The sequence below is a fragment of the Podarcis filfolensis genome (assembly GCF_964270895.1).
Source record: "Podarcis filfolensis genome assembly, chromosome: 1".
Lineage (NCBI taxonomy): Eukaryota > Metazoa > Chordata > Lepidosauria > Squamata > Lacertidae > Podarcis > Podarcis filfolensis.
This window is the reverse complement of record NC_139604.1, coordinates 93,616,974-93,640,136: the sequence shown is the minus strand read 5'-3', so window position 1 is coordinate 93,640,136 and position 23,163 is coordinate 93,616,974. Positions and strand designations below refer to the sequence as shown.

General features: G+C 40.5%; 1 protein-coding gene across 2 annotated transcripts in view; it reads right to left on the bottom strand.

The window, feature by feature from the left end:
- Positions 1 to 267: 267 nt before the first annotated feature.
- INO80 (INO80 complex ATPase subunit) overlaps positions 268 to 23,163 on the bottom strand; it is a 53,812-nt gene continuing 30,916 nt past the window's right edge. For both annotated transcript variants that reach the window (XM_083610101.1, XM_083610102.1), the window contains exons 25-36: positions 22,070 to 22,207; positions 16,492 to 16,717; positions 13,599 to 13,726; positions 10,591 to 10,685; positions 9,452 to 9,524; positions 8,649 to 8,807; positions 8,118 to 8,220; positions 7,306 to 7,394; positions 6,435 to 6,590; positions 5,630 to 5,789; positions 2,926 to 3,141; positions 268 to 2,320 (exon numbers count right to left, since the gene is read on the bottom strand). In XM_083610101.1, the coding sequence (XP_083466227.1) occupies positions 2,115 to 2,320; positions 2,926 to 3,141; positions 5,630 to 5,789; positions 6,435 to 6,590; positions 7,306 to 7,394; positions 8,118 to 8,220; positions 8,649 to 8,807; positions 9,452 to 9,524; positions 10,591 to 10,685; positions 13,599 to 13,726; positions 16,492 to 16,717; positions 22,070 to 22,207 (1,749 nt within the window). In that variant the 3' untranslated portion in view covers positions 268 to 2,114. The remainder of the gene's footprint in view (positions 2,321 to 2,925; positions 3,142 to 5,629; positions 5,790 to 6,434; positions 6,591 to 7,305; positions 7,395 to 8,117; positions 8,221 to 8,648; positions 8,808 to 9,451; positions 9,525 to 10,590; positions 10,686 to 13,598; positions 13,727 to 16,491; positions 16,718 to 22,069; positions 22,208 to 23,163) is intronic.

Below are 23,163 nucleotides of genomic sequence, written 5' to 3'. Positions count from 1 at the left end.
GAAAGGGGGAAACCTCATACTGGATGCAAGGACGGGGTGAGAAAAGAAAATCACTTGTATTTTAGCCACTGATTTATCAGTCAGATGGCTCCGAGACTGTAGTGGCAAGAAGTCTTCTGCGATCGCCTGTGCACATTCTGTGTATCCTGCTGAATGTAGTTATTTCTTAGACATAGGCAGATGTAAAATAATTAGAAAATGAAGCACTTCAGCACATACCTTGTTTCACCAAACTTCGTCATGGAACAATAAGCCACAGAGACTGAATTTACATAAAATTATCTCACTCCATTTTATTTAAGATTCTTTTCTCCAGTTAGTAAAAGAAAGATGTGTCTCTTTTTATACATATGTACAAGTTCAGTTATAAAAATAGACAGCACATTCAAAGAGGAAAAAAAGGCTTGGCATTTTCTGATTCCCTCTAAACACTGTATATACACATGTGAATCTGAGCGGGGTGGGGTAAAATCTTCATGATTTAACTTAAATATCCCCTCCCCACCCAATTATTCCCTCCAAATCTGTTTTTTTTTAAATAAAAAAAACCAATTTAACTGAACTTATTTCTGCTATTTTCAGGTGTGCAAATTAAAGGCAGAGTCAACAGGAAGCACTTGCTCTACACTGTGGGACACCAGGCAAGGTGCATGAGACTGAAAAATCCTTTGCTGCCTTAGCTAAGATCTTCACCTCGTAACCTGGTTCTCCCTTGAAAGATGAAAATGCCCAGAAAGAAAATCCATTTAATGTAAATGTGAAGGCAGGAGAACTGCCTCCCTCCTTCATCTCAGTGCAATGCAGACAGAATATATATATTTATATTTATATATATATATATCATGCCAAAAGCAGATGGTTCTTGTGCATTCAGAATAGAATACCACAACAAAGAGTTGCACTTAATGACGTTGCTGCTCTCTAACAACTTTCACTAGCTTCACAGAGCTTTGCTACAGTGTTGGATTCATCACAGTGGAGCAATCCAAATCTGCTGGGTGTGGACACTGCTGACAAATGAGTCTTGCTAAAGAAAAGGAACACAGTGAATGGATGGCTTGGAATGAAAGACATCGTTTTAGCTGGGGACTGGATGGAACGGGAAAATAGAAGAATTCCCCAATGCACATCCTTTGCGGTATGGCCAACAGTGGTACCTAAAACATGTTTTTAAAAAACTCTTCTATGGCACAATGAGATGAAAACCAGGGACAATTCCCTACTACTCCAATTTCTTCTTGTAATCGCACACAAAATGGCTTTGTAATCTAAAACACTGAAGAGTCCCACATAAGCCAAATCCAAGAAATTGTACTGAAAACCCAATGCTATGAAAGTAAATGTATCCGAGCCTGGGTTTTGCAATGCTAATTGGCAATTTGAAACTTCCTTCTGCTCTGTGAGGCAGAGGCAGCAACATCATTCTCAAAAGCTCTAATCTGTCCTATTGTCGTTTAGCCAACCAAGCAGTACTCTAGTAGTTCAGAAGCATGATACTGACAAAAGCCCCTTTCTAAGACGCAGTGCAAAACTCCTCTCTCCTTTCCCCTAGAGTCTATTCTTCATTGCATCCGCCATTCATACGCATCAGAACCACCAAGATGTTTGTCCACAGCTCCCTTAAAAAAAGGCGCATCGGCCAGAAGGCTCCTCTGAATCTGCAGGGCACCCCCCCCCCAAGTTTAGTTGCTGATCTCCTTCTTATAAGAATGGAGTCGAATTCCGTATGAAACCTGAAAGACGAGGGGGGCAAAGGGCGCTGGTGTGAGTACAAATGAAGGGGGAGGAGATTTCGCAGCCAGTCTCATGTGGAAGCTGGATCCGTTCCCTGCATGATTTGTAGGATGCCAGAAAGAAGCCTAATGGAAAAGTTAAGCTCAAGCATCCCAAGTCTCTGTCCCTCCTCATCCCAAATCTGCAAAGACAGCAAATGTGGGCTACACACAGAAGTGCACACAGAATACCTCTTGCCCCAGTAGTGCAGTTGTCTTCTCCTCAAGCCCACATGTGGGATGGAAACAAGGCATCATCTGTAAACCCATTTGCTGGTAGGCGTGGGTGGGCTGCTTAGGAAGCCGCTATGGAGACACACAGGTTCCAGGGTTTCAGAATTACTATCGCCCACCTGAAGTGTGGGCTCCTTTGTATTGTTTTCGGATTGAGGTTTCTGGTGCCAAGGAACCTGTCAGGTTTAAGGGTTTGGAGGTTCCACAAACGCTGTTTCCTTTACTCAAGGGGGAAGTGGCGCTTGACTGTCCAAAGTCTGAAAGTCCAGCAGGTCGGATGAGAGGAGTCTGAAGAGGGCTGCCTGAAGACATACCTAGCGACAAAAAGCAAAATTCTTTCTCAGTGGGTCACACCCAGACTATAGCTTTTTAACTGCATACAAAATTAAAACTGCAGGATTAAGATTAACCAAGAGCTTTACTGACAACTTTAGCAAAGAAATTTTTTTTTTAGTATCTTGGCCTTTTACCCCAAGGATACCCAAGGCAGTGAGTATCAAAATCCGAGCCCACTCATTACGGTGGATAGAAAGCTGTCAAAGAAAAGGAAAACATTCTATTTTTTGTACGAGTATTTAGTACTGAGGCTTAATCTGACCAATCATAATTGGATTTTGTGATAAAGAGACTTATTAGGCTAATTAGTCCCCAGAAAGCGAGTGAACCTTTTAATTACGTATAAACATACTGATAGGAGCAAAAATGTGGACTTGAGCCGACAACAGTTCTACCTAACTGCTTATCTTTCAGGGACTAGAAATGAACTTTTATACCATCATATGCGCTGGAACTTCAACATGCCTGGATTTCAAGTGGAGACTTAGATATCCTACAAGGATATCTTCAGGTGTCCTTAAGGACGGCTGAAGGCCTGGTGTCAAAGCATAAAGGGTGTTCAACGCCCCACAAAGCCTCCTACCTTTAGACACGTTGTACCCATACGCTGCATATGCGGCTGCTGAGGCGGCGGCTGCTCCTGCTTTGGCACCTGCCATGGCAGCTGCACTTCCGGCTGTGGATTTCCGGCTCCGGCCTTTCCCTGTGCTTTTTGACCCGCCATTTGCACCTTTGGGACGGCCTCGGCTTCTACCTGAATGACCTCGTCCTGTGATGGGCATATCCTGTATTGAAATTCCTTAACAAAACCAAAGAAGAAAGAACATTTAGTGATGTGTAACAAATAGTGACTGTATAATTAAATATAATTTAGTAAAGGAGACCAAAATGTTTTGCCTTCATAAACCCCCATCCCCTTTCAAGGAAGTTACCTCATTCTTCAAGGCAGATAATATTCTGTCACAAACAGCAGAGATATTTAGAAAAGTGACTTTGGGCAACAGTCACCTGCTACCTGAGCCTTGTACGATCGAGTAAGACTATCTCCACTATGACAATCCAATGCTTGTCCAAAAACTAAACTTGTGTGATACATTTAAAAAGACATGCTTGGGGATTAAAATGTATGTCCTTGCTGAATCCATTGTAATTGCTAATCTCGTACTGATAAATATATTGTAAAATATTTTACATCAACGTTTTATGATCTACCCAAGTCTACTTGAAGCAATTCAGATTTGTGCCTTAGGAAATGAATTTGTATACAGTGGTACCTCTGGATGCGAACAGGATCCATTCCGGAGCCCCGTTCGCATCCTGAGTAGAACGTAGCACACGACTGCGCGTGTCGCCGCTTCCACGCATTCGAATGACGTCATTTTGAGCATCTGCGTGAGCGGCAAAACCGGGAAGTAACGCGCTCCGTTACTTCTGGGTCGCTGCGGAGCGCAACCCAAAAATGCTTAACCTGAAGCTACTTCAACCCGAGGTATGACTGTATAAGCATTTAGCTTACTCTGCTTGATATTTCATCGTTTTAAAAAACATAGCTTAATCTTCCATCAAAGGGAACTAGTTCAATAAAATCATGCACTTACTCAAGTCTATACTATTCTAGCGACTTTTGAAAGCCTTTCTTAGGAAGCAACAACAATGACCTTCCAAATCAATTAAACAAGAACTGCAATTCTTTTTAATTTGGGGTGCCTCATAAGTTTGGTGACAGAGCTCAGAGATACAATGTTTTAGAAATATTATCTTAGAGTTTATACAAGGTCAAAGCTGAACTGCCCTAAATGGCTTCGGCCCAGTATATCTGAAGGAGCGTCTCCACCCCCATTGTTCTGCCCAGATACTGAGGTCCAGCTCTGAGGGACTTCTGGCAGTTCCCTGTGAGAAGCAAAGCTACAGGGAACCAGGGCGCCCGCCCTGTGGAACGCCCTCCCATCAGATGTCAAGGAAATAAACAACTACCTGACTTTTAGAAAATATCTGAAGGCAGCCCTGTTTAGGGAAGTTTTTAATGTTTGATGTATTTATCGTTTTTAATATTATGTTGGGAGCTGCCCAGAGTGGCTGGGGAAACCTAGACATAATAAATTATATTATTATTATAACTGAGGGATGGGGAGTGGGAAAGGCAATGGTACGCAATGTTCTAACCCAATGGTTCCCAATTAGGTAAGTATTAGAAAAGTGGACCCCCTACTTTTGTAAATTTTGATATCTCTATGGTAGTTTTTGCCATGGACACCCTGGATGGGTTACACAGACATCCTGGGGTTCACAGATGACCAATTGGGAACCACTGTTCTAAACTGTAAAGCTGATGGCCTGATCCCATAAACCAGTAACATTAGTCAGCTTTGTGGAACTACAGCAACTCCACCCATTAGCTGGAACTTGCACTGCTGATAGCTACCATATTTACTCGAGTCTAATGCACCATTGAATCTAATGCACACCTCAATTTTCAGAACCTTGAAACCAAAAAAAGTATTTGCTGGCAAATGTAAATGTGCCATCGAATCTTAATGAGCACCTTAATTTTCACAACGTAATTTGGCCAAAAAAGGTGAGCATTAGATTCGAGTAAATGCGGTAATTAATAGAGCCCCCTTTTCAAACCGGTAATTTTAGGAAACAGTTGTAACTATTCAGACTTGGACAGAATGGAATTAAGAGAACTGCAATTTGTCTGCATTCTGCAATGGCAACTCAGCCAAATGAGTCAGGGAGAAGCATCGAGACCCCCATTTCCCTTCTGGTCACTTTTCTTTTCAATGCCTCCTGCGAGAGACAATGCTGCAGTCAAGAACTAAAAGGGAAGGCAGAGCAGTTGAAGGTGTTTCAAAATTTATTTTTCTACTACATATATCTCTAAGCAAGAAACCTCTCAAATACAGTAATGAAAAGAAGCTCGGCACTGCTGATATGAGTATCATATTATCCTCCTCCTAAACTGTAAGGCAAATGGGGCACTGAAAAAGACAGGAGTTGCCTAAACCCATCCACTTAAATTTACGGCCGAGTTGAGATTTGAAACAGGAGCCAACTTCATACTTTTGTCCTTACTCCAACTTATGAAGCTTATTTAGAATCAAAAGAATTAAGCAGTGAATGATCAAGCACATCAGATTTCACCTGAGCTAACAAATCTGAAGGAGACATTATTTGCTAGATTAACTCCAGTTCTGCCCGTAAGCAAATCCAGTGCTCAGAAGCACGGCCATATACAGAGTTCACATTATGCTCCTTGTGCGCCATGTTTAAAGACAAATACTAACCATTCATGTTGTCAGACACTGAGCCCGTGATGGAAGCAGGAGAGTTAGTAGCTCTTGACTGAGGCGCTGAAGATGCTGGATCATCCACAATCACCAGCATGTCATTGCTGCTCTCGTCAGGTGGGATGGATTCCATGTGCAACTCACTATTGATGGAAATCTAGATCATATAAAAATAAAAGCCTGTAAGTTCACATTACATCCTGTTATCATAAGTTATATACCCTTTAAGCTATACTTTTGGATTAAGCCTGCATGCTGAAATCAGTGCACTATAGAACTAAAAAATGCAAGAGTATAAAAACTGCTAGAAGCCTTGGAGAATGAAGGGGTCCTACTTTGTCTTCTACAAAATGTGTTGCTGCCTCCCTCACCTATCACAAATGGGACCCATCAACGAGAAGAACATCTTTCCATCTGCCATTCACCTATTCTTATTGAGTGTGGTCACTCTGAAGCAGCCCTATGATGCGGATCTTAAATTTTGAGTTGGCTCAAACGGGACAACTTTTAGGGACCATGGTCCCAAGTTATTTCAAGTTAAAGCCAGAACTTTGAATTGAGCCTGGAAATGTATGAGAAGACAGTGCAAGATACTTTTAAAATAGATATCAGATATATGGTCAGAATGGCAAACGGCAATCTGATGTCTGCCGTGCCCATATATTCAAAGCTAACCTGGAAGTTTCTAAAGATTGTACAAAAGTGTTGTACAGCTATCTCCATCCACAGCTGGTGTACACTGCGATAATCTCATTGCGCCATGTATGAAGCAGCCCAATGGTGTTGGTAAAGAAATTCCTACCTCACTGAAAGGGCTGGGCATGGCAGAGTCAACACTAACAAATGACTCATCCCCGTCAGCTGAGAGGTTGGAATTATCTGCAGATGGAACAAACGGGATCACCAGATTCATGCCTTCTTTCCTTTTCCTCCCGTCTAACTCGTCTTCCTTCTTCTTCTGCAATCAAATTAAGGAAACAACCATCAAAAGGGCTGGAAAACATGGGAAAGTGGCTAAAAGCAGGCCCTTTACTGAACTTTGCAATGCAGTTCTCCAACCAAAAAAATTAACAAAAATGTGTTTTAGTCGGAAGTGTGCTTAAAAACGCATATATTAGTGAAAATAACATGCAAAATGCATTATATTAGGAACAACTGTTTGCAAAAATGTGCATATTAGAACTGTATAAATAATGAAAATTTAAGTTATCTACCACTAACAAAACTTTTTGAGGATAACAGCAACATTTTCAATGCCAGTTTAAGAAACGTTGCTATCCAAAGTAATCTGTACTCTCCATTATTATTATTTCAGGAAAATTCATTTCAGACAGCAAAAATTATATTTATTGAGAATTTTCATTCTCTTCAGAAGTGAGCTACAATCAAATAAGAATGACTAAAGTCCCACTTTAAATCTGAATTAACCCTATATGTGGAAAAGCAAATATAAAGCAAAAGACAGAAGAACATCATTCTTAAAAACAGAGACATATCCATATCCATTGGAGAATTTGCATCACTTGCTCTCCCAGGAAGACTGAACCTCCTTGATCAGGAAGGCCCTAAAATTAACCTGAGCGGGACAGGTGGCCTTACTGCTCCTGAAGGTAATAATAAAAAAAATTTAAAGCAATAATGTAACAAAATAACAGGAGTGTTATTTGAAGTACCTTTTCAGCATATTTTTCCCTCTTTCGTTTACGCTCTTTCACACGATTTGTCTCCTCCTGCTGCCGCTTCTCCTCCTGACGCTGGCGCACTACCAGTTAAAAAATAAAGTCAGAAACCATTATTTACCAGAAGAACTGCAAAATTCTTGCAAAACACAAGAGCCCAGTTGAACACAATTGGAATAGGCCTGTGTTGGTCCTTTAACCTCCTTTAGTCCCAACAATGTAACTTCATCCATTCTCATGGTTCCATTCACCGTTCCCTCAAAAAAGTCTGACTATCAGACCCAAATCCAAGAATGGTATCCAACAAGGTAGTTCCATTAGCACAACTATTTCTGATTGTACAATGGAACTTCCCCTTCCATTCATCTTCCTTGGACACACCATGTCCTCCCCAAATCTGCTTCAGAGAGTTGGAGGAACACTCTCTGGAACAGTCAAAAAGAGAAGCCAGCGTTTCTGCTTCTAAATAGGAGCGTGATTGTGAGATTCTTAAGCTTTGTTTTGTAAAATAGCACTCTGCAGCAAAAATGGAGTTGAATGTCTCAACTGCCGTTAATCTTGATACTGAATGCATCTATTTAAGGGTGGATCCAGATTAAATAGTTGTGCTTAGCTCCCACTGAAATAAATGGGAAACGATCAAGACATGACTTTCTGTTTGCACTTATTTCAATGGGACATAAGCACTTAGCTTCTTTATCTACCTCATTTTATAGTTATTGATACAAATAAATTAGCAAACAAAAACACAGGCACACAGTGGGAGCTGGTATATGACAGAGGTAGGAGTATGGACTTGCACATACATTTTTTCTCAAGTTCTTCATCATCCAGAAGCAGACTAACCACCTCCTTGGGTTTCAAGGTGTCGGGTTTGAAATTGCCACCTGAAATCACCATCCTCTGAATCTATGGAAAAGAAAGAATGCATCTGAAATTTTCTTCTCAGATTATTTAATGCCAGAGACAATCAAGAGAAAGTGGAGGCACTTTATCTAATATCTATTAGATTGAATGTGCGAGAAATATTTTTTTTAAGTCTGAACTTTGAAAGTTGTTTAAAAATGGCAATGTTATTTTGTAATTCTAATCCCAAGAGGCACTCCATGGCACAAAAATGTATGTGTGCACCCTAAAGTGGTAAGAACTTTGGTGCTATGTACAATTTACCCATTACTGCCAAGTGCTACACTTCATTACAGGCATATAAAGGTAATCATTTCCCATTAGGTGGTATTATCTTTGCCGAAGATTAATGTCTGATTTCTCATCAATCACAGCTCAATTTCCTTGCTATCCCTTCTACACCACATTATTCCATATTTTGTTACCCTTACCTCACTTTTCTCCTTGGCCCTCTGCAAGATGCGTTCCTCTATGGTGCCTTTACAAATCAACCGGTACACAGTGACCTGTTTGGTCTGACCCAGCCTGTGAGCTCGATCCATGGCCTGCTGATCTACTGTTGGATTCCAATCACTATCGTAGAAAATTACCTGTCAGGGCATTTTTTTGAGGGGAAAAGGTTACAAATACAAAACTGATTCTATGGTCACCACCCAAAGTTTGTACTACACTTTAAAATGATAGTAAACAGCTTTGCCTTCAGAATGATAACATCTTAGTGATTTTTGGGGGGTCAACCCAGATACAAGTCCAGTTCTGTATAAGAACATAATTATTTAAAGGCTGCTTTACACATTACTATTACTAACATGGAGATCAACTTCATGCAGCAAAAAGCATGTGCACAATTCACATCTGAAATGGGGTGCAAATTATTTGTTTTTCCAGGTTTAGATTACTGGCCAGTCATAACACTTCATGAATTATGTGGGGTTGTTTTCTTTTCTTTTGCTACACTATAATTGTCTTCATACTGGAAAAAACACAATGCAAGAAGCAGCCATCGTATTCAGATTTAGGAAAGCAAAGGTAGTGAAACTTTATATTATATCAAATAATTCTGTACTACCAGGAATATCCAAGCTCTGTTAATTAATCGGACTATAGTAGCTTTATGCTTTTTTGACATATCAAATATCCTGTTTTAGTGCTTCTTCCTTTCTGCTGAGTACAAACTATCCTGGAATAGCCCACAGTGTTAAGAAAACATTTTCAAACCAAGCTGTTTACTCACCGTATCAGCAGCTGTAAGGTTAATGCCTAAGCCACCAGCTCTTGTGCTTAACAGGAACACAAAGATATCATTCCTACAGAGAGAGATAGAAAGAACAAAAGCAACCATTGCAGTTGTGTTGCTACATAAACATTACTTACGACAATAATGACTATTACCAGGAGGGTTTTGACTTTTGCAATCAAAGACAGAATCACTTCACCCAACAGTTTATTATTATAATACCAGTGTATCTGCCTTGATTTCTAATATTGATTTTATGCTACAGGACTTGTTGCACTGTGGAACTGTGGCTTTTTGATCTGGCTAAATCTTTAATGATGGGAAAGAACTCAATGCTGGAATACCACCACAAATTTCATCACATGAAATTACAACCCAAAACTCCCATGATTTTCCGAGTTAATGGGGGTGGCAAATTAATTCTGTTTGTTTGTTTGAAACAACATAGAAACCAGCATCAAACTTTCATTAGATTCCACTAGGTTTCCAGAAGTGGCTGTTTACAATGTATAAAAGATAACAAAAACCACAGAAACTGCAAGGTTAGGAAATGTCAGGAAAAGGTACCATTGGTACTCACTTGAAACGTGTTTCTAAGGAAATGAAGAATCAACACAGCCCTAGTGTTTAAGTGAAATACTAAGGGTGATTCTTTGGACCCTCATGGGAGGAATTCATTGCAAGTGCCAGACGGAACAATCCATGTTCTCCTCCCCTTGTGTGCTGATCTAGGGGGTTCTCCCAACCCCACAAGATCCAATTTTGGGGGAGTGAGGGGGTGAAGACTCACTGGGCAAGAAGCCCTTGATTCAGGCTTCAGCCGCCAGAAGTAAGTAGTTGCATCCCACCCATAGTTTAGATGCTGAAGAACGACAGTGTAAGTACGGTTTGTCATAAGCTGGGATCCAATGGGTTGACTGTGCAGTTTCACTTACAAAGGTTACCTGGCTCTTCCTTTCCATCACCCCTTGGCCGATGTATAGCATAAACATATTCCTACAAGAAGAATGGAGGGGCCCCAACACTAACCATATTCCATAGGAGGACGGAGGAGCCTGTGTACCTGGTGATTTGGAAACTACTTAACAGAACCCCGTAGCTATAATTCAACAGAAAAAGCAAAGGGAAAAACATACCTGTTCTGAAAGTCAGCTACCATATCTCTTCTTTCAGAGATTTTTGAAGACCCATCTAACCGCATATATGTATGCTTCCTGTAAACCATGTACTCCTACAAGAAACCCAGAACAAAATCTCAACATTTTTTATCTAGATTTTCAACAGAACAAACAATTATAATTGTTTTGAACATCACAGTGCCATGTAATATTGTGCAAGCTTCCAATATGCCAGAAGACTACTAATGTAATTTTAAAAGCAAAATAATCTGTTTGCACCATGCAGTGCTGCTAAAAACATACTAATCCTGAACCTGTTGAATTAAAACCTGATTATTAAAAAAAGACTGATGTGCTCAGGAAGCCTGTGTCATATAGGTACTTCATTGCTCACCATTCAGTTAATATTCATTTACTGGGCAAATTACCAAGCGATGTTCAGTCCTTTGTTCGCACCATGTACTTAACTATTTCTGACCTCCACGGCCATTGTTATAATCTAAAATCCATAAACAGTTTCAGGCCTCTATAATTTTTATTTGTATTTCAATGTGCTCAAAATTATATCCAAGACGGTAAATTTTTTTATTAATTCACAAGCTCATCTCACTCCTTTTACACATTATTCTGTACTTGAATTAATCTCTAAATTAAATTTGATTTTAATGTATGCATGTACTTTATTCTCTCTCTCTCTCTCTCTCTCTCTCTCACACACACACACACACACACACACACATATGAGCAACAGCAATGAAAGTAGCCTGAAGGGGACTAAAGAGTACAGGAGCACATAGTTCTTTGCACCTTTCTAGGTTCAGAAGAATATATGCTTGGTTTACAAAACATACACTACACAAAGTTTAATATTTTTGGTGCTGAATTTATTTTCAAGAAGTGTATATAAAACTCTGACAACAGACTTGTTTCTGGGGGGAAAGTGCAATCAATAAACAAGCTTTGGTATAGCTCAAGATCATAATGCTGTTATTGTTAACTGCAAATATCAGGGTTCATATCTCCACTCAGCCATCAAGCTCACTGTGTGATCTACAGCCAGTCACAGTCTCTCAGCCTAACCAACTTTCATGGGGTTGTTGCACGAATAAACAGGAAGGGGGAGAAACAGGTGCACCACCTTAACTTTATTGATGGAAAGGTGTAATACAGTTAAATAATTTTTTTAAAGGTTTCACTGGGATCAAAGGAGTTGGGTGACTCAGTGATCTCATTTGAAGATAAAACCAAACCATGTTTGTTTAGCTAAACTGTAGCTTGTTTGCTGCACTGTATCCAGTACTGTAGTTCTTGCTTTTCCCCAGCCATAAAAATAGATCTTTGAAAATGAGGATAGCCTGCCAAGAGCAGACTGAGTAAGGGAATAGGTTTTGTGTTTTATATTGTTTAAATGAGGTATGATATAAATATTGAGCATGCTAAAAGATAAAGGACCCATGACAGTTAAGTCCAGTTGCAGACAACTCTGGGGTTGCGGCGCTCATCTCACTTTACAGGCTGAGGGAGCCGGCGTTTGTCCGCAGACAGTTTTTCTGGGTCATGTGGCCAGCATGACTAAGACGCTTCTGGTGAAGCCAGAGCAGCGCACGGAAACGCCGTTTACCTTCCCGCCGGAGCGGTACCTATTTATCTACTTGCACTTTTTGGCATGCTTTCGAACTGCTAGATTGGCAGGAGCTGGGACCGAGCAACGGGAGCCCATCCCCTTCGCGGGGATTCAAACCGCCGACCTTCTGATCAGCAAGCCCAAGAGGCTCAGAGGTTTAGACCACAGCGCCACCCACGTCCCTCCATTGAGCATTCTGTGTGAATGCAAAAGAACAGTAGTGTTCTTGCAGTCCATCTTTTTGCATTATTAAAAAATATATATGAAATATTAAGAATATTACTTCAGGCCTTGTGCATGAAAAAATGTTGCAACCACAAACAAAAAATAAGGATAAAAAACCCAAGTTCCTATTTAGAAATCAAAGACAAAAATATTGAACTGATATCAATGCTTAGTTCCTGGAAGGATATTATGACCTCAGTAGAGTTCATCTCCCACCAGAGTGTATACTGGGCTTCCACTGAGGAAAGGGGTTGTATATTAGAATCTGTCTCAAATAGGTTAAGTATGTTTGCATGGATTAAGGAGCAAGAACTGAGCTAAGGCTTAATGAATTATGGTAAACCAAGACAGTTAGAATAATAAAACATAAGTTATTTAATGACAACTACGGTATTTGGGATGTTAACAACAGCATAATAATTACAGTGGAAGATTCAAGAGTTTTTGCAAGAAAGTCTTTCAGATAGTTAACCGCACACAGGTTGTTGACTCTTTTTTATCTTTGTAGCTTTTTTAAAAGTAAAAAAGATACTGCTAATCCTAGAGGGATAGTTATATTAAAACCTCTTGAATATCCTCCCATTAAGCCTGCTCAGCTGATGCTGTCAGCATGACACTAGAAGTACTAATCCTTGAAAATAATGAAATCAGTGCTTGGTAGAGTGTGCTGGTTTACTGAGGCAACAGATAAAATAAGTAACTTCATTTCTTCCTTCCTTTGGTCCACTGCAAATGACAGGGACTTTACAATAGGAAAAAAATATACACCATCCAATAGTAATTATTCAAAACCAAGAGCAACCAAGCAATTGATTTAGAGCCTGGTCCAATAGTTCTACTGAACTATGATTCTGTAAGTGGTCCACTTGGTCAGTCTGAAAGTGACAGGGTTACGCTGGTGCAGCTAAGCATCTAGGACTTCACTTGGACAGCAACACAGAATGGCATGACTGCAATGGGCCAGATCTTACATAACTTAGGGACAGAGAAGTGAGTGGGGGAAAGTATGCATGATTCTCTGTAAATGTATATCCTGGTCCAACATGCTGCTGCGCTAGCAAAAGCATGCAACCCATGCAGCCTCTCCTTTCCTTAAAAGATTGTATTTATGTCAAATACTATATTTCCTTAGTCATTAGCTTCAGTTTCTCCTTCATGCAGAGTAAATGAATCCTACCTCCAACAAGTCAATCATCCGTGTCATCTGAGAGTAGATCAGGACTCTGTGTCCTTGAGATTTCAATCTTGTCAACAAAACATCAAGGGCATAAAGTTTTCCACTGTCTGTGATCAGACTCTCTTTGTCTAAACGGAAGGAAGGGGGGAAATATTTATTTATTTATTTAACTTGTATACCGCCCTATACTCAGCCTCAGGGTGGTTCACAGGATAAAAATCACAATATAAAAACACAAATTACATAATTAAAATAAAAACAAGAACATTGAGAACAATGTGGGGGCATTACTTTTTGGGTGGGGGTGCAGCAGGGAGAAGGCTTATTTCTCCCTAAGTGCTATAGCCCCTAACGCAAAATGCCCCTGCATTACAATTAAGATCCAGTGGCCTGGGCGAATAAGAATGATTCTGCCTGGCACCTAAAAACAGTTAGTGATGATGCTGCCAGATGGTGATTGTAACCCACCATGAGTTCTTATGGTGAAGGGTAGGTAAGAAATCAACCAATGCCATAGAGGAAACCCGTTCCACTACCACTTCCCAATAGATAAATTAGTTACTTAACAGTCTTTTAAACTACTTTACAACAGGCGACCCAAGTTCACCAGGAACCAAATAACAGGAAAAAGAGTTTAAAAACAACAAAACACAAGTATTTTTAATTCTTGTGGTTTTTCTTTGATAGCACATTTCACCTGCACTAGTTAAATTATTTTTGAACTTTGAATAAATCCTGCCACCTAACGTTGAAAAGAATACCACGAATAAACAATATTTAACTTTTTCCATTTGACTGCACTCTGCTCCTTTACCATTTCTAGCGGAAATAAACAGAACAAAAGAATCATTTGTTAAATAACACCCAAGATCCGATTCTACTCTGAAGATAAGATTTTCACATTTGGTTCAATGGGTTGCATTGAATGGTATCACTCAGAATGGGGAAGGAAACAGTTTCTACTGATTCTCCTGCAGCTCCCCCTCCCCAATCTGCTCCAGAAGACTGGGGGGGCCTTTTGAGCAGAATTTGGGGTTCAAGGGGGCACAGGAGGATGCAGCCCTGCTGTCAGTTATGCAACACCACTGGATAAAATCTAACACACGTAAAGAGTTAGATGGGAAAATCTGTCTATTTCTGGGGCAAAATTGTGCTGTCAGGTTACAAATCAAATGGGCTTCCTTTCATTTAAGAGAATTATTACTTTTAATCAGACTTATCTAGACTTGGCTGGGGAATGAGAAGATGCTATGATGTTACTGTCTGGGGAAGAAACATGTCTGGTCAAAATGACAGCTTAACAGAACCCCAATTACAGAGTCCCCGCCACCTTCGGAGCCTGACTTAATCTTAGTTCCCTCTAGGGAATTAGAAAATGCACCTCTGCTGGTGTAAAAATAAGAGTAAGGAGGACCAAATCATAGTTTCCAGCCACTGCCTCCCTCCTCTAGAAGGCTGCAGGGCATAAAGGGGTCAGTGCAGAGCTAGCTAGCACTCACAGTAAACAGCCAGCAAAGTTGGTGCTTTTTATCAATGCAAAAAGGACTCAGACACTTCCTGCCATTTAATCTAAGATCATTTCTCTTTCAAAGAACAGGAAAGGCCTCCAGAGATTCCCACAGTGATCGCAACTACAACAGTCTGAGAGAGGAGGGCAGAGTTAACTGAAGTAGCAGCTGTTTTGCTGTTCACTGCAACTTTGGAGCCTGAAAACCAACCTTGTATTGAATTGCTCCTTGAGTTTAATTCACTTGCTCAAACAAGCTTCATCTTATCTATTATTTACTGTATTTTTATCCTGTTTTTCAGACAATTATAATCTTGGCAAAGCAGCTCACGTCAGTTAAAGAGAAAAGAGCGACAGGCCTTGGTGTTCTTACATTCCCATTAAAAAAAACCCAGTGAATAACTCTGGAAGTACTATAAATATTTCAACATAATCCACATTAATAGGGGTGTTAGGTAAGTTTTTGCTTGGACACCTCAGGTAAAGGTTGTAAAACAGGCAAACTTGCAATTAAAATGCATGAAGCTGACGGCTGCAAGATCAGAGGCCCAAAATTTATGTGACAATGAACTGATGGGTCAACGTACAAAGTACAGTCGTGTCTTGGATCCTGAGTATTCCGGTTTGCAAACGTTCTTTGGAACCTGAACACCCAGAGCGGCTTATAATTGGGTGCAGGGAGCTCCTGCAGCCAATCGGAAGCCGCGTCTTGGTTGTCAAACATTTTTGGAAGTCAAACGGACTTCCAGAACGGATTCCGTTCAACAACCAAGGTACGACTGTAAATTTAGTTTTGTGAGCTGCCATACCAAAGAGGTTGAGAATCAATGGTTTGAACAACCTAGCTTTAATAACTGTTTTGAAGCTTATCATATACTTAATGTTAACCACGTTGCTCCTCCTGTAAAGTACTTGCTCAATATCTTTGTTTCTTAGCCTCCTCACTGGTTTTGACAGGAACCAGAAAATAGGGACAGCTGGGATATATGGGAGTGGATGAAAAAGGTAAAGGAAGGAGATCAGTTTGAAAATGCCAGACTAAACTAGTGAGTTGCGGATTTGGTCCAGATACCCAGAATGCTGCAGAGACGAGAATCACAGAATCAGAGTTGAAAGGGACCCTGAGGGTTATCTAGTCCAACCCCCTGCCTATGTCAGCACAAGAAAGCTATCAAATAGGCTCAATTAGGTAACCACTGATCGTTCTCTCACACACCCAACTTTCCTACAAGTTTATTGCAGGAAGATTTCCCAAAAGGAAGTATGAATTATTTCCCAGTTTGTCGTCATTTAATGCATGGGTAGAACATACTAGCATACGTAGATAAGCAAAGTAATATAATCCACTTTGTTATTAAACTATGCAGTTATAGAGCTGTTGCCTACCTGGTATCCTGATGAAAGACCAGCCGTTTTGAGGTCTGACCCCTAATAATCCCCCTGGAAATTCCGGAAAGAACTGAGAGCACCGTTTTAGCCAGCCAGCTGCTAGTTCAGGCGCTCCATGCAATACACATTGCTTTGCTTCTAGGCTTCCTCCGTCTTTAAGTGCTCTGCGCTCATATTCTGCACTCCGATCATTGCAGTAGAAATCCCGTGGCACAGCTGTTACCTGTGGATTAAAAGGGTATAATTATACTGAAGAGATAATGAAAATATTGGCTGAGATTAAATATCAGTAATAAGTGAGGTTCCTTTAGCTATATAGTACTGATTCAAAAATGGTTACAAAGCTACTCGATCACTCTTATCTTTCAAGATGACTTGTAACAGTGGCAGATGTCGGCTTCAGTTTAACACTTCTGAAACCTTAGCACCCAATTAGACAGACAAAATTCAGAAGTTATGTGGTTCCTGACTACAGGGATTCAAATCTATCAAAGTTCAAAGGATATAGGAAAGGACTTGAGAAGGAATAGGGGGAAAAGGATAGATGGCAAACCAAAGTGTAGTAAAGAAGGAGGAAACACAAGGCTTGATGAAGGAGAGGGAGATGACTTCATATCATATGCAAGAGAAAAAGGGAATGGCATGGCATAAGGCTTGAGGCGAAGGTAGCTTTAAAATGCCAATCGCTGTGCTCAACCTCTCTTTACTGGAGAACCCCACTGGGTATGCTTTGGTTGCTCTGTACTTCTGGATCATCCTTTAACAATTATGTAACGGACTTGAGATTTTGATTTACTCTAGCCTGTTTATACAGTGAAACCACTGGTCAGAATCAATACAGCATGAATTTCACTGATTTAGCATGCAGGAACACACATTATGTAAATGCTATCTGAACTGACTCAAAAATGCAATAGAATCAGAAAAAATGAATTAGCTGGTTTTGAAATTAAACTGCACTTTGCTACGAAATAAATAAAAAAATAGTCCAGTAGCACCTTAAGAGACCAACTAAGTTTGTTCTTTACTACAGCAGCCTTCTATTTGTCTATTTTTAATAGCACAACAGACCAGACCAGTTCCTCCGGTACTTGACACTTGGCAAGAGACATGGCAATTATGGAATGCTCATTTAGTGTCAAGTGTGTCTTCTATCTGGCATCTCTGCAAGGCCTTCATACATCTGGTAGTGTCAGCCGTAAGATAAAAGCTGCCTATAAAAATCCTCTTTCCTATTCCTTTTGCAAAGGAGGAATGATCTCTTCTTGAAACTTGATTGCACTTGTGTCTCTGGGAATCAACTGCAGTGATTGTGAGGCTACTCTTCTACACTAGATGTGCAAATGGCATTGGACCTTTAGCCATCTGAGTGTAGACATGTCGCACAAGGCCCCTACATTAGCATCACAGTATGTGTGCTTGAATTGTAAAAGTCAGGTTTTTTTAACACCGCACTTTCTTTAAACTCAACGCAGTTCTGAGCTATCCAAATGCAAAATTCCATTTCCGTATTTAGAACACTGAGGTCTTCAGTTTATCTTCCTTTGCATGTCACCTTCCCTACTGTCAGCTTCAATATAAATTACCCAGTCAAACAGTGCTGCCAACACAGGAATCTAATCTTTATACCAAAGTAGCTATCTTGGACCATCTCCATCATTTTTAATCTTTGCTGCTATCTGGATGGAGTAGAATGTTAGCCAAACAGCTGTTTCTTCAATGGCTGAATAGCTGAATAGTCTCAAGATAAGGAGTCTGTTCCAGCAGACAAGGTTGCCTTTTGTAAAAAGCTATAGTACTCTCTTATCTCTCCTCAACAGGCTAAAATGCAAGTCCGTGGTGCCATCCTGTACAGCAAGTACGTGCTCTCAAATACATTTTCACAGCTAAGCAGTGAAAGCCAAATCAACAACAAGGTAGATACTAGACTCAGTGAGAAAGAAAGGGACTGCTGTATAAGCCGTAATCATAAGTTACAAACTCTGGTTATCCATCTGCACAGTAGCTGTTCCGGAACATCTGTCATCTAGAGAATTATTCAACAAAATGCGACGACAGTGAAAAAATTATCTTGTATATATGGCAGATTTTTTTTGCCATCTACCTTTTCACATGCAGTCCCTTGCACTATCTTATCTGCTGGTTGGAGGGTCCATCAACCCTTCGCAGCAGATTTTCAAGGGACATGGGGAGACTGACAAAAATACCATCCCCCATTTCCACTGGTGGGAGCATTAATAGAACTCTGTTTATGGTATACTCCTGTCAGCTGAGTCTCAGTTAGGATCTAAGCCAATGTTCTTAACAGTAAAAGATAAAAGAGCACTATTAGGTCTGTAATTTATCTCATATGTCTACAAGCATGTTATCAAAGATATTGGGGTACTAAGAATAATTGATCACAGTTGTTCTTTTAGGACAAATAAAAATAAATTGTCCATCAAGATCTCAACTCCTCCTTTCTATGAAAAAGACAGACACATCAAACTGTGATATCTTTAAAATCAGAACTTATAAAAGAGCATGTGAGGTGTGGGAGACAGGGTAAAAACTAGCCTAAGGCACATACACATAGCACCAAATCATGTATTGTATACAGTTTTGAAGGGAAATGGTGTGGCAAGATGTACAACGCAACATAGTTGAGACAACGAAAAATCATCCGAAGTCACTTATGGAACACAAGGGTAGAGATTTAGGGGGGGGGGTTGCTTAGTTAAAACACACAGATTGACTCATGTTTGTATAGCAAGTGTGGGGAACAGTTGCCTCCCAGATGTTGCTGAACTACAACTCCTATCACCTTGGCCACTGCCCATGCTTCCTGATGGGAGTTATAGTTCAGCAAGTCTGCAGGGTCAAAGATTTCTCAGCCCTGTTGTAGAGGGACACAAGTGCACACTGTGGAAAGGGGCAGCAATTTAAAAAGTAGCTTTTATCAAAGAAACTGAATGCAACTACAGTAACTTATTTTGGGGGAGTTAACTAACTAGTTGCCGGCTATGAAAAGCCACAGCTAAGCACTCAACACTTTTTCTAGCAGGATATACAATGCTGCACTGCCATCTTCAGACAAGAGATGGGAAATGAAAAGAGCAAGGTTTAATACACTGAGTCAATACCATCTTTTTCTGACTGACTCATTCACTAAAGAGGGGGGAAATTATGTGCACTGCTATACATGGAAATGTTTCCATCTCATATTTTCCCTTCTATTACCCATTAGATACAACAGAAGCAAAGTATAAAATATCATGGCTGATACAGGGCTGCAAAACTTTCCTACAGGATAAAAGGCACCTCCTGTAACACAGACACAAGGGGAAGATTAGAAGCATGTTTCCAACTTTAAACTAACCAGAGTTCCTAATTACGTCAGAATTTGGGGAGACTCTTAGTTTGAAATTCTGGTTTGTTCAAACAAGCCAGGATTAAGCCATGGTTTATTATCCTGGCTCGTTCAGATGTTAAAGGAACTTTGGTTAGCACATCTGCTAACCAAGTTCTGATCTTCTTGCAGCCATGCCAGAATACTAGAAGGGAAGGTCTTTTATTTGTGTGCACGTAACACAAAACTAGGGACACGGGTGGCACTGTGGTCTAAACCACTGAGACTCTTGGGCTTGCCGATCAGATGGGGTGAGCTCCCGCTGCTCGGTCCCAGCTCCTGCCAACCTAGCAGTTTGAAAGCACGCCAAAAAAGTGCAAGTAGATAAATAGGTACCGCTCCAGCGGGAAGGTAAACAGCGTTTCTATGTGCTGCTCTGGTTTCAGAAGCGGCTTGGTCATGCTGGCCACATGACCTGGAAAAACGCCGGCTCCCTTGGCCTGTAAAGCGAGATGAGCACCGCAACCCCAGAGTCGTCCGTGACTGGACTTAACTGTCAGGGGTCCTTTACCTTTACCACAAAACTATTTCAGAATTGAGCTAACGACATACTGTATATCCCAGGATCATGAGGATAGTAAAATAAGTCATTTTGTATAGAGAACTCTCATGGTATTATTGAAGAATCATTAAAGAGATGATGGGAAGCATATAAAAACTTAGAGCCTAATTTTATATTGCGGCAGGAGTTAGGATCATATTTTGCACTTCCAGATTTGCAGCCATTGATGATACTAATCAGTGCTGTAGAAAAACTGCTGACAGTAGTTCCTAAACTCCCCCCTCCATCAGAAAGGAATTTGCAGACCAGTTTGAGAACCTTTACTACAATTAATGCTCAATAGGCTAAATCTTGGAAGGCATGTGGTGAAGAGTTCAGTAAGGTAGTTCTTATATTTCATTCCTCATATGTCAGCATGAAGGTAGCCATATCTTATTCAGACAATGCACAAATATGTGTTATTACTAAAACAAGTACAGATCAGGAATGGAATGGAACATTTGGGAGGCTTTTGAGATAAGGGTTTTATGCTCCTTGCCTGCTTTTATATGATTATTGCTTCACCATACACTGCAGTATTTATTGCCCTGCTCTTGCTTTCAAATAATTAGCAGACATTATGCTGAGGAGTGTAAGTTAAGGTCAAGCAGATGCCTTCACTGGTGGCAGGTATCTCACTAGACAATCCTCAAACACATTCAGGGTGGGGAGGGTTTTCTGGTAGCAGATGGTTAGCTGTATTTCTGGAGTCACATCTCGTTTATTATGGCCTTTTGTATTATGTTAACAAACAGTGCTTGCAAGAAGCCAAACACTCTCCAAGTTTATTGACTCATAAAAATTAAAGTGAATATGCAAGACATGCTCCCCTCTGCCATTTTACTAGGATGTGATCCCTCCACCAAAAAATAATAATTTATGTTTCATGGAGTTTGTATGAAGTGCTGAGCACTAGAAATCTGGTATCCTGAAGGGCCAATTCTGCAGCAACAAGTATAACCTAAATTCCTATGGACTATTAAATACGTTTGAGTTTCTCAGTAGCTTACTGCCTAAGAAATGTAAATGCAGGTCAACAGTTCAGTAACTGAGTTAACTTTAAAAACAAAAGTAGAGAGGGAGAGGAGACTGAGATCAGGAAAGGCTAGGAGGGTCTAAGACAGGATCTCTGTCTCAGTGTTGAGCAGCTATCACATAATACTGTGCTCATTACTTTATTTTATTTACTGTAGCTCAATACACATTGGTTCACCCTGGGGGGGGGGGAGAGGGAGGTCTCAATTGCTACTAAAGCCCTGTGAAGAATGTTACTGTTGATGGGAAAGGATTGCATCCGCCCATTTTGCTTCAAGAGACATCTGTGTGTTGCAGTGTCAATCTATATGCTTATGCTTGACCAGTGCAATCTGTACATTACAAAATTTGAGTGTACAGATTGCATGGATCAGCCATACAAACATGATGGCCAACTTATACACATCAGACAAGGCAGATGTAATCCCATTCTCTTCATCAAATATGGTATTTCCAGTGGACTTGAGTTCCTACAGTTAAGCAAACCTAGAATCACTGTTAATGAAATACAAATACAATAAGACACAAACTAAGTGCTCTCTGGAAATATCTGAGAACTGGAAAATGTAATCAGAAGAGGGTAGAAAGGACTTCTTTTTTAAAAGACTTACCCTTGGGCTCACTACAGACAGGAAGGACGGCAGCTCTGTGATTTGACAACACTGTTTCCATGAGGTAGCTGATCGTTGATGGATGATGTAATCAGAGTAGCCAATTACTGCTTTACAGTGGCCCGTGAACACAAGGTTCTAAAAATTGATGAAATTAAAAATGTTTTGCGAAGTTTTTGAAGAGTTTTTTCATAGCAGTTGTATCCTAATATCATAAAGGATACAAATGAACAATTCCCAAATATTTAATTTGAAATATGGACCTTTTTTTCTGAGAAGACATTCTGAGGCCACTACCACCACTGCTTAATTTTTTTATTCAGCTTTTACAACTAATGAACAACTACACTGGGCAGAATTACAGCATGCAATACTACTAAGGAATGATTTCTACTAGAAAAGAGATCAGTTTACATATCCTGTCCTCAGTGTTTAGTTCTGAAAGTTCTAATCCTTAGCCAAAGTACTAGGAGAAATATTTTTTGTGTCTACAAGAAAGACTCAGCTAACGCTGGGGTTATGTTCTGGGGACAGCACCTAAAGCCAAGATTGCATATAGTTGCGTTTGATGGCGCAAAGTTTGCCCACCTTGGATGTCCACCCCCTTTTTAATTTTTGCTAAGTGTGTAAAGTGGATTGCATACAAGTTAAATGCATGTAAGTTGTGAGTTACCTGTATACAGTAGTACCTTGTTTTGCGGCCGGGATCCGTTCCAGAGCCCCGGACACTAGCCGAAAAGGCCACAGGGCAAAGCACTGCATCTGCACACACATGAGGAGCGGTTTGTGCTTCTGTGCATGCGCGAAGCACGATTTAACAATTCTGCACATGCGTGAGCGACAAACCTGGAAGTAACCCGTTCCAGTACTTCCGGGTTTGCTACAGACGTTCGCCGGAATGGATGCTAGATGAGGCGGACGTTCGCGTAGGTATTACTGTATACACACATGTAAAACACAGACACTAAGTCCTTGTAGCTCCCATGCAATCTGGTTTTCATATGATTGCCCATGGGAATACGTAAGATCGCCAGTGGTTGTGAGCAAGTAAGACGAGCCTGCAGGTCAACGGTCCTCTAGTCCAGAAGCTGACT